This window comes from Fonsecaea monophora (genome assembly GCF_001642475.1).
Source record: "Fonsecaea monophora strain CBS 269.37 chromosome Unknown Scaff48, whole genome shotgun sequence".
In the NCBI taxonomy this organism is placed as follows: Eukaryota; Fungi; Ascomycota; class Eurotiomycetes; order Chaetothyriales; family Herpotrichiellaceae; genus Fonsecaea; species Fonsecaea monophora.
In genome coordinates, this window is record NW_019173979.1 from 124,388 (window position 1) to 138,842 (window position 14,455).

Consider the following 14,455-nt stretch of genomic DNA (forward strand, 5'->3'; position numbering starts at 1 on the left):
ACAATTTATCCCAGCGTCGAATCGAAATCTACCTGGAACATGCTTACCTGTCCGGCCCACAATCCCCTCCATTTGGCGGAACACAAACCTACCTACATATATTTGCGACAAATGTACTCTTGTGGCTTTCTTGCGGGCGCGGATATTTTGTGGTGAAGTCACATGGATAGAAGAGATACTGCGACGCAAGAGATGGGAGAGGAGGATCATTACACGATCAACGACATCCTCACCGAGTCCGATGTGACGACGCCGCTCCTCGCCGAGTCTGCTGGTGCCAAAGGGCGTCAAGAGAAATGGACGCCTGGGCCGGGTTTTATATGGATAGAAATTGGTAAGAAGGTGGAAACAAAGGAGGGCTTTGATACTTTGTGATCCGATGCTGATATCTGTCCAGCCATCTTCTCCAACGTCTTTCTCTCTGGCTTTGACGGGACCATCACGGCGTCAACATACGCGGTCATCGGGTCCGAGTTCAACGCGGCGAATACCATCTCATGGCTGACGACGTCGTATCTGATCACCAGCACCGCCTTCCAGCCGCTGTACGGACGCTTCTCGGACATCTTGGGACGGCGAACCTGCTTCTTCACGGCCACGATCACGTTTCTGCTTGGATGTCTCGGGTGCGGGTTTGCGCCCGACATCGTCTCACTGAATCTGATGAGAGCCCTGACGGGGCTTGGAGGTGGAGGACTCATGACCATGGCCACAATCATCAACTCGGACATCATCCCCTTCCAGGAACGGGGCATGTACCAGGCCTGTCAGAACGTCTTGCACGGATTTGGGTCCATCTGCGGGGCGTCGCTGGGCGGGCTGATTGCCGACCATATCGGGTGGCGATGGTGTTTTCTCCTGCAGGTGCCTGTCTCGACATTTGCGTTCGTCGTCGGACATTTCGTCATCACGAAGCACGCGACCAAGAAGTCAGTGACGGATGAGGAGTCGGAGGGCTCCAGCGCGGCCAAGCTCTCGTCGAAATGGGAGCAGATTGACCTCTCGGGCGCCGTCCTCTTGGTCCTGGGCCTCTCGGCGCAGCTGGGTGCCATGACCATGGGTGGAAACAACTACCCTTGGAGCGACGTTCGTGTCATTGTCGCCATGATCCTGAGTGTGATTCTCATTCTCGTATTCGTCGTGGTGGAGCTCAGGACAAAGGCCGTCCCAGTGATGCCCATGTCCATGTTGCATGGAACTCTCGCTATCTCGAACCAGATCAGTAATGTGTGTGTCGGTATGGCTGCTTACTCTGTAAGTTCGGACTCCCACGAATTTCCTTTATGCGGGCATTGACAGACGAACAGTTCCTCTTCATCTCCCCCCTGTTCTTCCAGGTCGTTCTACGCGACAACCCCTCCGAGGCCGGCATGCGTCTGGTGATCCCGTCCCTGGCGACTCCTGCAGGCGGTGTTCTTTCAGGCATCGTCATGTCCCGCTGGGGCCGACTCAGTGAGCTCGTCAGGGCGGGCTGCTTCATCATGATGGTGGGAAACGGCCTCGTCGCCTCCCTCAAGTACCAGGATGCCTCGTGGAAGTACATGGTCTATCTGTTCCCCGCCAACTTTGGCCAGGGCATCTGCTACCCCGCGATCCTGTTTACCTTTCTCGCCGCGTTTGACCACAGTTGTAAGTGGACCCGGGGCCCGATACCTTTGCCAGAGGGGCATGATATGCTAACAGGCATATAGACCAAGCCGTGTCCACCTCGACCGTGTACCTGTTCCGCTCCATGGGAACGGTCTGGGGCGTTGCGGCGTCGTCGACGTTGCTGCAGAACATCCTGGCGCAGCAACTCCCTTCGGCGCTCGAGGGAATTCCGAACAAGGACGAGTTGGTCTATCAGATCCGTCACTCGGTGGCCGTGTTGGACCATCTGCCGCCCGAGGTGCAGTCGGCGGCCAGGCATGTCTACTACCGTGCCTTGAGATATGCCTACGTCGCCAACACTGCCGTCGCGGCCGTCGCGTTGGTATCGGCGTTCTTTGCTCGGGGGAAACGTCTTGATCGGAAATAAGAAAAGCTTAGATCATAGATTAGTATATAGAGAAAAAGGATGGTCAACAGCGCGCAAGCACAGTTCTGACAATGTGGCGAAAAACCTCGTCAAAGAAGCCGGCTTCACGGTGATTGATAGAAAAGCGACTTCAAAAACCCCCCGAGCAGGGGACAAATGGAGACTTCGACTCCACGACCACGTTACTCGAATGCCCATATCCTTGATATACCACATTCGATATATCTAGGTTGAGTTCTATGCCGTGGATACATAACGAGGTACTTTGTCAAGCTGACTTTCGTCCACCCAGGGCTCTGGACAGGGCTTACAGAAAAAGGAACTCACATTCGAGAAGCTCGAAGCGACCGCCGAAGATGTCCTCGTGATCCTTCGGACGCTCGCGTTCCCACCGACCTGGGTGTTGACGCTGAAAACCGCATCTCTTTGCACGCCGACGTCCTTCTGTCCGCAATAGGTGGATTTCAGGCCCGGCTGTGTCGGCAAGGGTCTGCTACAAGGATAATTGTTCTATCAATCTTGCGGAACCCGCAGCATCCTTCGAAGGTGAAGCGCGTGGCGACAAGTCACGGTGAAGAGAAACAAGCTGGAGGATTGCCCAAGGCGGACAAGTAAGTTCCATGTGCATTCATTCTCCTTAATTTTGCCGCGGCAGATCCGATTGAGGGCAAGCTGACATATGTACCATCCATCTCCTTTTCACTCTAGGGTTAAGTTTTCAGTTTTCTTTGCACCATCCTCTCCTTGGTGTTTTTCGGTTGTCTGATTTGTGTCACGGGCGACCAAGACAACCCATTTGACCCGGGCTTTGCGGGATGGCCGAGAAGAACATTACGCCGCAACCCGCTGCTCGAGAACTCACTTCACCATGATCTCGACTAGTCGAAACTTTCCTTGAAAACGATATCTTGTACCTCGTTGATCGAATAGCTGTGTCATCACTCTTCTGCCAAAAACCTTTCAGCAGTACTTGCTAGCCGCTCGTCTGATGTTCTGCTACGGCCCTGGCCACCTTTTACACAAGCCGCATCTCGCTGTCTTTTGGTAAGTGTAGCATTATCTCATCAACTCGTGCAGGCTCAATTGACGGCCGATACAGATCATCCTTGTGAAACCACTAGGCCGACGGGGCGTACGAGGAGAGGCATTGTCAAACATTCGCTACACACGGTAGCTGCCGTTGGCTTCTTTGGCTGTCTACGCCTCTCAGCTACACGCGACCACCTCGCCCCAGCTACTGCGGCACCAGGAGGCAGGAAAAGCAAAGCTTCGACTTATCAAGGGGTCGCACTTTCTTCGCTCATCTCTCTCGGAGATTCTCAGAGCCAGCAGGAGTGCTTACCTCCGCGCTCCTTTCTCAACTAGTAGACGTACTATTTGCTCGCGACCTTTCCTTGATGCCGCCTGTAGTGCGTTACCATATTCGCCACCTTGAGCGTTCACCTCCGCGCCTTTCTCAATCAGTAGACGCACTACTTGCTCGTAACCTCTATATGATGCCGCCTGTAGTGCGTTACCATATTCGCCACCTTGAGCGTTTACCTCCGCTCCTTTCTCAATCAGTAGACGTACTACTTGCTCGTCACCATCTAATGATGCCGCCTGTAGTGCGTTACTATATTCGCCACCTTGAGCATTTACCTCCGCCCCTTCCTTAATCAGTAGACGTACTACTTGCTCCATACCTCCTCGTGATGCCGTCTGTAGTGCGTTACTATAGTAGCCACCTTGAGCGTTTACCTCCGCGCCTTTCTTAATTAGTAGACGCACTACTTGCTCGTCACCTCCCCATGATGCCGCCTGTAGTGCGTTACCATAGTGGCCACCTTGAGCGTTTACCTCCGCTCCATTCTCAATTAGTAGACGCACCACTTGCTCGTGACCTCTTAATGATGCCGCCTGTAGTGCGTTACCATAGGGGCCACCTTGAGCGTTTACCTCCGCTCCATTCTCAATTAGTAGACGCACCACTCGCTCGTGACCCTCCGATGATGCCGCCTGTAGTGCGTTACCATAGTAGCCACCTTGAGCGTTCACCTCCGCTCCAGCCGTGATCAAGAATTGGACTAAAGAAACTCTACCAGTCATTGCCGCTTGTTGTAGTGCGTTTCCAGATTGTTCCGTCATCTGGTTAATCTGGCCGCCACTGCTGACCAACAATCGGACAATATCCTCATGACCAGATCCAGCCGCATACACCAAGGGTGTTCGACCATCATGATCTTTGGGTTCGATTTCAGCCCCTGCTTTTAGCAAAGCCCCTACCACCGTTATATGGCCGTTCCCAGCTGCAAGGTGGAGCGCCCGACACCCATCGCCGTCGTTTTGCTCCAGACTCGTTCCTCGTTTTCGCAGCTCCTCAACGATATCAATCAGGTTGAACTGACACGCGACATGGAGGACCAGAGTATCCTTGGCAGGACAATATCTATTCCACCTATCCAGTGCCCTGAAGAGCCGCACCCATTTCGGCAAGGTATCCTGGAGTTCGTTCAGTCCTGGCGTAAAGTCCGGTCTGGAAAAATAGTGTTCATTCGACTTCTCCGCGTGGTGAAACAGCTCTGTAACGGCATATTTAAGAAACGGCGTTAGTGATTCAACCTTTTCGTCCCAATAGCTGTCTTCCTCGAACCGCACCTCTTCCAAGCCAATGTAGCTGAGACATCCCCGGAAAAGTACACCGTGGCTTCGGTGCACTTCGTGCCACGGCTCTGACTTCAGCGACTCGTGACAATACGCTTTCTCCAGCTCCCCAGTCAGAGAAGAGAGGAAGGCAAGTCCATGCGGCACCAAGAAGTCGTTAACGGATTGGTGAATCACCTGGACTGTCTTGTCTGTTTCCTCTTCATCGCTTATCGATTCAACGAGTCCTCCAGAGAGGCTCACAATCAATAGCTCCATACGACTGTCCGTGTCAACAAAATCTTCCGTGTCTTGATAGCGAAGACGAGCCGGACTGGTCTTGGCCTTCGTGGCAGCCATCGCAACGCGAAGCTCCGTCACCGTCAGTGGTCGACGGCCAAGACAGACCCAGCGCAGGAGCAGAAGCGTTCGTGGTCGATTGTCACGGTCAATCACCTGCTCAAGGATGTACTTGTATACTTCGCTGAGCTCTTTTGGCACTTCTCGTAATTGGCGACGGATCTCTGACGGAGACTTACCGTCGAGAATGTATTTCGCCGCCATCGGCACAACCAGACTGACCCATTGAAAAACTCCCGCAGCTCGTTGCGTGAGCTCCTCGACCAGACTTGCCAGGTAGGCCGCTCGTCAGGTTGCGCTCCGGCGAGATCTTCGATCTTCAAGTGGTCTTGTATGAAGGAGATGATGTCATTTTCGTTAAGTTGATCAACCCTTATCTCTGCACCTAGTGTCTTGAGGGGTACAGGGTAAGGGCGACATGAGAAACAGATTCTTATCTTGCTCTTTGTGGTACTGAGCGAGTCGTTGTTCAATCGGTGGAAGGACGTGGCGATCTGCTGGGCGGCAGTCGCACCAGCTTCGTCCAGAGCATCCACAAAGATCACCAACCTCCGCGATTGCGCAGCTTCCAACGCCGCTTTGAGAAATAAACCCTCCAGCTCTGGGCGTTGCCATTCCCACTGGTGGCCACCAGATCCAAACGCAACTTGCTTGTCCTCAAAGACTTTGCGAATTGGGCCTCGAATTGTCGGACATTGGGTGTAAAGCTGATTGAGGAGGGCTCGATACATTCCCAAGGATGATTTCTGTAATGGAGTGCCGCGGCCACTGAAGAAAAACTCAAGGCGAGTGCTTGGGGTACTGCCGGATTCGTCCTTCATCGCATTGTAGATGAACGACATCAAAGTTGACTTTCCTGCCCCAGGTTTACCCGTGATCCATAACAGACCCGAGGACTGAGTCTGCCAGGATGTATATGTGTCATCATGAAGGATCCATTGACACGTGTTTCGGTGAGCACGGTCAATGTTATTTCGTCGTTGAAACATTTCTGCGAATGCCAGGGATTTCAAAACCTCTTCAGAAAACGGAAAAAAATCAGTTAGTTGTGGAGAAACTGGTGATGTTCGGCTGGAAAGCGCCTAAACGCACCTGCGTCGGTCGATGTCATCCCAACGTGTTGTTCTGCTGCCCATTTTATGTATTAGCATTTTGAAGAGACGGCGGGTCTGCTAGGACATCCACCATTATCGGTCCATTTTTTGATCCACTGCACGAGATCCCTAAAGTTCTCATCGTCTGCAGATGCGAACCGCTGAATGTCAAGATGGCCTTTCTCAAACCCAATCTCGCGCGAGCCGTCGATCACCGCCGAATTCCTGTCTACGACCTGCAACGAAAGAAGCCTCTTAACCGTCGTGCTTACGCCATGTCTTGTCAAGGCTCGCTCACCTGTGTCACAGAAATTCCAAAGATCGCTTCTGCCACCGTTTCAAACACGCACACTGTATTCTGAGGCCCACAATGTCCTCCTAGATATCGCATGAAGCTACGGTGGAGCGATTCGTTGAGATTCGAGTTCGGCTGGACCACTTCCAACAAGCTCGTGCTGGCTCCCGTCCAATATCCGAAGAGCGACATCACTCGCCCGAAAAACGTCAAATTAGCTCCTTTGTGAGGGGTGCCGAGAAATATAAAGCCTTTAGTGTTCTTCAGTACAGCTTGACAGAACTCATCAGTGGTATCGGCAGCAGCGTTGACCAACATCTTGCCGAGATCAGTCTTTCTGGTCGATGGCTGCTAGCATTATGCGACCCACCTGCTTGATGATCAGTCCTCCAAAGCTGTGACCAATGAACACGAGAGGACGATCCCAATCCTGCCGAGCGGCACCAAAATGCTTAGCTCAAAAACAGACGATGATTTCGAGTGAGGAAAACTACTTACTTCTTTCCTTTGACGGACCCGGCGCAGTCCACGAAGAAGGTCGTCGCCATAGTGCTGCAAAGACTTGTTGATGGCACCGGTGTCCCACCGGGTGTTGTGGTTGCATACTAGGACCCGAATGTTGAGATTCTCTTTAGGGAGCAGATCACGAGGCCATGATACGGTGGGACCTGCTGGCGAGGATGGACGAGGCTGCCATGTAGTGGTCGGATTGGAACCAAGGCCATGTACAGCAACAACACTGTTATGCAGGAAGGCAAATATCAGCCACGGTCGCATCAACAACAGTTTTAAGAGACTTTCAAGCTGACTCTGCAACAATAGGTGGAGATTCCGAGTTCACACTCTCGGTCTTGGGAGGATGGATCTCCTCAACAGATGGAAATGTCGGGTGCCGTGGCGAGGCGGGGAAAATCAATGGCTGGAGAGGGGAGAGGGCGACGCAGAAGACAAAATCGACAACTATGAACAGTATCAAAGAGTACGCAGACCACGATGGCCATAGCTGGGGAAGGATCAGGACACTGAATTCGAGGAGGCCTAGCGCGAGGCCCCAAACACGATGGAAAAGACTGTCTGAAACTACGGTTGCCCACGCGAAATATGCTCCAGTTGCGGTAACAAGTGCTTCAACAGTCGTCATCGTCATATTCGCCTTGATGAGGTCTGCCTCCAGAGGCAGTTTTACTTTGTCGGCCTTGGTCGTTGAAGACGCTTTGCGAGGAGGGGCTGGTCGTGCCATTCCTAAAGTAGTGTAGCGGATCTTTGATCTGAAGGCCCACGTCAGGCCTTCGACGCTGAAGATGAACCGTCAGCCATTCCCCAAAGTTTTGCCGTCCCACACCACCAATTCAAGCAATGAATCGGACCCCTTTTGCTCACGAGGACGAGCTCTACCACCAGCTTTACATTACGTCGGATCAGCGCTCCGTTCAACGGCGGCCTAAAGCGATAGCTTCTGCCTCTCAGAATGGTAGCACTACAATAGACACTACAACAGAGAAAACCTATCTTCCTGGCCAGCCGTACATTGGCCTAGGGGACCCGAGGATCGGATCTTATCTTGAATCCGAGCTTGTGACGAGAGACCTCAACAAGCTCGCCCCCCACCTTTGGCTAGTCGCCAAACAAGACAGCTCTCATATATCATCTCTCACCCATCAGATTGTCAGAGGGCGTCAGATCATCATCACCGAGAAGCCGGAATTGCATCTCGTCTGGATCTACAATCGCGTTTACATCAAGCCAATACCCAGATATCTCTTATCACATGCGTTTTGGAAGTTCTACCTCATCGACAAACACTCACCGGTACCGGAACCGCTGAGACAAGACATTACAAGAGCAGCTCTTGGCTTTTTGAGGTCATACCGGTACCTGGTACAGCACAAATCAGACTTTGTCCTTGCCACAGACGACAAAGTACGGTTGCTGCCCAAAGGCACGCGCCATTCTGACTTTATCAGGTTCATCCGGCGTTTCGAACAGATGACGGATACTGACGTCTCGCCACGCTACGAGTTTGGAGAATTACGATTAACACGACTGAACTTCTGGACTAAGATATTTCTTCGACGCTACACCTATCAGAAAGTTCACGGGCAGTACGGCGCTTATTTCGCTCAATTCTACGGTCCAATCCTTTTCGTCTTTGGAGTTTTCAGTGTAGCTCTCAGTGCCATGCAAGTCGGCCTAGCGATTCAACCTTTCGTCAAAGTGGGACCATCATGGACGGTATTTGCTGAAGTCTCCCGTTGGTTCGCGATCTCGACACTTTTATGTGTGGCTCTCATAGTGCTGTTCCTTATAGCCATACTCGCATCCCTCTCGGGTCGCGAAACCGTGTTCGCTATCAAGGACCGGATTCTGAAAGCGACACCAATGCCTCTAGAAGATGCCGAGGCCAGAATGCCCGTGGGTCAGTGACCGATACAAGTGGTCTGCAGATCAAGTATCGAGGCCAGCTTCTTGTTTCTTTGGAGGAAAGTTGCAGCTCGGTCAGCACTCGGGGGAGCACATGCAAGACAATTGCATGAGTGTTGTGCTTATTGGAGCATGCTGCAGCAAGGCGCAAGTTGTGCATGGAATGCCGTAATATTTACCTGTTTCCAGGAAGTTGCGGTTAGCACATACGACGGTCAACGCTGTGAATGAAGTGGGGTCAGGAGACTATCCGTACAAAGGTTTGAAATTGATTCGAGGAAGCAAGCTGATGATAGAAGGTCCGAATCAAGCGTCAAGCGCAAAGGGACGAAAGTTGGCGCCGACTAACAATCTTGCTCACTTGCGATCAGCATTGTGTAGAGAGGCGGCTGCGCTCGCTGGGTTGCGCGGCGAGCCTGTGTTCTGGCTATTTTGGGCGCAATAGCGTCGCTCGGGCCGCCTTCTCGTTTCGGCCGTCGGCGACAGCAACGTCCATCCAAATCCGGACGCGGCCAACACGCGCTTCATCTTGTTGTCCACCCCTCATCGTCGCCGCAGGAATGCCTGACAGCGTTGCAAGAGTCCCGGGACCTGGCGGCGTTGCAAGAGGACCGACACCTTGGGCCGTTGCACGACTGCCGTTGAGATGCCTGTGCCGCCGAGAGTCTGCTGCTGATGCTGCGGCCGTTGCGGCCGTTGAGATGCTGGTGCCGAGATACATGTCCCACCTAGAGTGTTTGCCTTGTCCGACTGAGACTGCTTTCTTGTGCCTCCGAGAGCGTTTTGCGTGTGCTGCTAAGGCTGTTTGGCTGGTGCCGTGGAGCTTGTCTAGCTGAGGGCTTTCTTGTGCCACCGAGATGCTTGCGCCCCCGAGTGTTTGCTTGTCCGCTGAGATGCCTGGGCTGCTGAGATTTTTGGGCCGACGAGAGGGTTTTGTACCGCTGAGAGTCTTTTGCTTGTACCGCTGATCCGTGTAGCAGTCGAAACTAGCAGTAAATCAATTGGCTGACCACGAAGCATTCACCATCCGCAGCGCTTTCTTCGAACTCATGTGGTAGAGTGGCTGCCAGCATGATTGTATAATGAATGAGAGTCCCCGATATCAACTTGCGCGAAGCCCCTGAGCAATGAAGCACTTTGACTCAAGGGGGATGGCCAAGCTTTGACCCAGACTAACCCAACCTAGAGAAAGGGAACTTTTGTGACCATGACGTCAACTAGAATCGGGGCCAAGTATTGGGCACTGATAGGCTAGGCCGAGGCCATAATTTGGCAACTATGGGCGGCGAGGCGGGTGCCGGGCACAGGGTCCCTGGCCCAGATATGGGCGCGATTGATCCGTTGCTCAGGCTGACTACCACCATACTCAGTCACGTGCACGGGCATCTCAGGTTGAAAGCAGCGTGGCTCGGGGCCATGGTCAGGTCCAGAGATGGAAATGGAAAGTCCTCGTGTCGAGATTTCGACCTCGAAATGGCTGTATCTTGAACACGCCTTGCTCCGCCCTTTCGCTACCTCTCACACCCAGCCTTCTTTGCGTAATCGTATCACGTACGCGTCCTGCGTCCCGCACGAGACATGACTGTTGAAGCTTGACCTACAAGCCTGCGGTACTCAAAAGTGAGAGCACTCTCCAAAGAACCTAGTCCAAGACCTGCCGACTCTAGATCACTGGGTGGATTGACACATGGAGTCCAACTCCGTCCCGCCATGGCTAACACCCTGCCGCCCTACGACACGGAGTCCAAGTCCGTCGGGCTTCGTCGTCCATCGTCTAGGATTTCGCAATCACATCATTGTAAGCTTCCACAGTGGCTTGCCTCTACCAGCTACCAGGCAGATGATTCTCAGGCGACACGTCGAGTTCGTAACGAGGCTATGATTTCCAAGCGACATGGAGGTTGCGGCGTATGTATCGCGGTGTGGATCCCGTTTGGTCGTCGATGGAGTTGGACTCCGTTTCTCGGCAATGGCGTTATCTCTCTCACACTCGGTCAGTCAGTCACTATCAGCCAAGCACGAAAGAATCTTGCAAGCCTTGTCCTCCTTCTCATTCTCGATCTCGATATCGCTCTATTGAAAATCCGAAGGCTTTTTTGGAGTTGTGTGTGTGTGTGTGTGTGTGTGTGTGTGTGTGTGTGTGTGTGGTAAACAAACCCCTGGCCAAAGGTGTAGATGCAGATGCAGATGCAATACACATGTTAGACTACCACTGCCTAGTGTAGTGCACACACGCGCCTCATTAGCCCGGAAGGACAGATACAAGAGCGGCAAGGCTCTGGGGGGGAGGGGAGTGGCTCACGCTACCCTGCTGGCAGAGGATGATCACCCTTTCTTTGGAGTACATGCCACCGCTTGATGGCGTGCTCAATCTTCGGTCCTATAAGGAGAATATATATACCACCCTCGAAGCTCCATTCCGTCTGACAGGGGACGACCGGTCATTTTTTGATACCGGATTTTTTTTTCTGATAGATACCCCTGAGGTGTCTCTATACCTCACTGGTCTTTGTTCATTTGCGTGGCACAGACGTCAAGCATGGTCGAAGCTGCCAAGGGGAATATCACAGTGCAAGAGAAGACTGTCACAGAAGCCTCGATGACGCCGAGAGAAAAGGACGCCTCCTCCGTCGAGGCCGGCACTTCGACACCCCTGGAGCTTGACGAGCTCGATCGCAGAGTCAAAGACGCCTACACCGGTTCGACTGAGCAGCACGCCTTTAGTGTTCCCATCACGGCGGATTATTGGAAAGGTGTCTACGAACAGGCCCAGTATGAGGGCCGTCACCGGTTCGACCCTATGATCCAGTGGAGTTCGAGCGAGGAGAAGAAACTCATCCGCAAGGTATGTTCTCGTCGATGAGCTGGAGTGTATTGAGTAAATCTCTAAACGTCTCCCTCTCCTCTCCAGATCGATATCCGAATCATGCTGTGGGTGTGGATCATGTTCTCGTCGTTGGACCTCGTGCGGCGAAACATCAACCGTGCCATCTCGGACAACATGGTAAGCCCCTTATCACCCATTCCATCGCCTACGATCTTTCTGTGCATTGAGATATGCTTACTCCCTGAAAAGCTCGACGAGCTGAACATGAACACCAACGACTTCAACAACGGCCAGACCATCTACCTCTTCTCCTTCCTGGCCGCCGAGCTCCCCGGCGGCCTGCTGAGCAAGAAACTCGGCCCGGACGTCCTCACGCCCATCTGCATCTGCGTCTGGGGCACCATCTGCTGCTGCCAGAGCCTCATCACCGACCGCACGGGCTTCTACCTGACGCGCGCGTTCCTGGGCATGGCCCAAGGCGGGTTCATCCCCGACATGGTCCTCTACCTCACGTACTTTTACAAGAGCAGCGAACTGTCCATTCGGCTGTCGGTCTTTTGGACCGCCATACCTGTGACGCAGATCATCGGGGCGCTGATGGCTGCTGGCCTGCTCAAGATGAGGGGCATACACGATTGGAGCGGGTGGCAGTGGCTGTAAGATAGATCTCCCTTTGACATACAGTGTTTTGTTTACCCCTGCTGTGCTGTGCTAATTTGTTATCCAAGCTTCCTGATCGAAGGCCTCCTCAGCATCGTCGTGGGCCTGTCGACCTTCCTCGTCATGCCCGCCAGCATCACCGAGACACACCGCATCCTGCGCGGCCGCGCGACCTGGCTCCACGGCCACACCGGGTGGTTCAGCGAACGCGAAGAGAAGATTCTCGTCAACCGCCTCCTCCGCGACGACCCGTCCAAGGGCAACATGCACAACCGACAGCACGTCTCGGTCAAGCGCATCTGGAAAGCCGTCGTCGACGTGGACCTGTGGCCGCTGTATATTGTGAGTTTTTTGCCCCTTCTGAAGGACTTACTTGAGAGAGAGAAAGAGAGGGAAACGCCTCCGAGAGTCTGTGCTGACTTTTTTGCTTTGCGTGCGTGGGTAAAAAGCTCGGATTCATCGCTTTCATCCCCTTCCAGCCCGCGGCCAATTACTTGTCCCTCACACTGAGGAATCTGGGATACACCGTCTTCGAGGCGAACATGCTCGCCGTGCCGGGATATGCTTTGTTCTTTATCAATGTGAGTCTCTTTCCCTCATTCATTTACCCCTCTGCACTTTATTAGTCTATACGTCTATCCATCCATCCATCATTCAATTCGATTCGATTCGATTCTGTCGAGACCCTACTGACTCGTACGCCACGAAAAAAAGATCCTCGTCGTCACCTGGATGAGCGAAAGGTATCGCGAGAGACTCCTCTTCTCGTCTCTCTGCGTGTGGTGGGTGCTGCCGTTCTTCATCGGCCTCCTGGCGATAACCAAGAGTGCGAGCCCGTGGGTCCGATACGCGCTGCTCACGGGTGTGAATGGCGAGCCGTACAGTAAGTCTCGAGTCACCTTTTTCGTCTTTTTTGCCTCCAAAAAACCAAGGCCCAAAACAAAACTTGCAGTGATAGATAGAGAGAGCTCTCTCTAGCTAATACACCCCCCTCTCTAACAGCGCACGCGATCCTCGTCTCCCTCATCTCCCGCAACTCCAACGACGTGGGCACCCGCGCCGTCTCGGCCGCCGTGTACAACATGTGCTACCAATTCGGGTCGGTCGTGGCGGTCAACGTCTACCGCGACGAGGATAAACCATATTGTACGCATCCCCCACCAATCGTACTCCTTTACCACCTCCGCATGTCCTTGTCCTTTTCCTTTCCTCTGCCAGTCCCTTCCTTCCTTTCCATTCGCAGCAGCGTTGGCACGTGTCCCCTTCGAGGAAAACCCGAAACTGACCCTGCCTACCTATCTGTGTGTGTGTGTGTTACCAGACTACCGCGGTAACAAGATCCTCATCGGCATCACGTGCGGGAGCATCGCCCTCTTCTTCCTCGCCAAGCTGTACTACGTCAAGCGGAATCAGCAGAAAGAAAAGGTGTGGAGCGCGCTCAGTCCCTTTGAGCGCGGGCAGTATCTGTCCACGACGAGCGATACGGGCTCGAGGAGGTTGGATGTACGCTTTGTGCATTAGTTAGCCGTATCCCGACACCTAAGTAGGTGAGTGGGTAGCGTGGGTTAAGGAGGGAGAGAGGGAGGGAGGGTCGCTGGGCACTAAATAGATATATATACATGGAGGTGGTGGTGTGGCGTGGCAATGAAATGCTCAGAGGAATGATTTCTGGAATCTGGAGTCTGGAGTCTGTTCCAAGTACTCGGTACAGTCTTGATACCTGCCGCTTTAACCAGTTTACTCAAGACTCAAGAATCTGGCACATCACCTTTGGGTAAGCCTGCGACCGGCTCAGGGCGGCGATGCTCAGTGTCTCGCTCCTTTGTACTCGGTATGTAGCCTGGACTCCATCCGGCCTTTGGTGCTGCCAGCCTCCTACCCTGAAATTACCCCTACCTGTTGTTTGTTGAGAAATATACATCTTATCCAAGGGGAAGCCATTCCCCCCCAAGAATCCACCTACCTGCTGCCACCTGCTGCCACTTCTGCGCCTGATTAGTAGTCTCCATCACAACATCCGTAATGACAACGTAGAGCACTCGAGTCTCTCTCTCCCTCTCTTCTAGGACCGCCTGGTCTTCTACATTTTGCTGCGCCGTCATTTCCGCGACCATAATGACGTCAATATGGCGCCGTTCACGCTGCGGTAGATCTCGGCA

General features: G+C 53.2%; 5 protein-coding genes across 5 annotated transcripts; 3 read left to right on the forward strand and 2 right to left on the reverse strand.

Annotated features, from left to right (window-relative positions):
• Positions 1-192: 192 nt before the first annotated feature.
• AYO21_06750 (hypothetical protein) lies at positions 193-2,474 on the forward strand (the record flags this gene model as incomplete). Its single annotated transcript, XM_022656709.1, has 5 exons — positions 193-334; positions 398-1,254; positions 1,308-1,629; positions 1,692-1,972; positions 2,310-2,474. 5 exons carry the CDS (start codon positions 193-195, stop codon positions 2,472-2,474), a joined length of 1,767 nt encoding a protein of 588 aa, XP_022510982.1.
• Positions 2,475-3,355: 881 nt separating this feature from the next.
• Positions 3,356-7,628, reverse strand: AYO21_06751 (hypothetical protein; the record flags this gene model as incomplete). Its single annotated transcript, XM_022656710.1, has 8 exons — positions 3,356-5,095; positions 5,179-5,990; positions 6,092-6,127; positions 6,185-6,329; positions 6,392-6,706; positions 6,759-6,818; positions 6,887-7,127; positions 7,198-7,628. 8 exons carry the CDS (start codon positions 7,626-7,628, stop codon positions 3,356-3,358), a joined length of 3,780 nt encoding a protein of 1,259 aa, XP_022510983.1.
• Positions 7,629-7,744: 116 nt separating this feature from the next.
• Positions 7,745-8,812, forward strand: AYO21_06752 (hypothetical protein; the record flags this gene model as incomplete). The annotated part of the gene is made up of 1 exon (XM_022656711.1): positions 7,745-8,812. One exon carries the CDS (start codon positions 7,745-7,747, stop codon positions 8,810-8,812), a length of 1,068 nt encoding a protein of 355 aa, XP_022510984.1.
• Positions 8,813-9,236: 424 nt separating this feature from the next.
• AYO21_06753 (DNA polymerase epsilon subunit D) lies at positions 9,237-9,882 on the reverse strand (the record flags this gene model as incomplete). The annotated part of the gene is made up of 2 exons (XM_022656712.1): positions 9,237-9,773; positions 9,820-9,882. The coding sequence occupies 2 exons, from the start codon at positions 9,880-9,882 to the stop codon at positions 9,237-9,239; spliced, it is 600 nt and encodes a 199-aa protein (XP_022510985.1).
• Positions 9,883-11,348: 1,466 nt separating this feature from the next.
• Positions 11,349-13,817, forward strand: AYO21_06754 (hypothetical protein; the record flags this gene model as incomplete). Its single annotated transcript, XM_022656713.1, has 8 exons — positions 11,349-11,654; positions 11,721-11,813; positions 11,886-12,292; positions 12,365-12,638; positions 12,746-12,877; positions 13,011-13,179; positions 13,299-13,442; positions 13,618-13,817. 8 exons carry the CDS (start codon positions 11,349-11,351, stop codon positions 13,815-13,817), a joined length of 1,725 nt encoding a protein of 574 aa, XP_022510986.1.
• Positions 13,818-14,455: the final 638 nt, after the last annotated feature.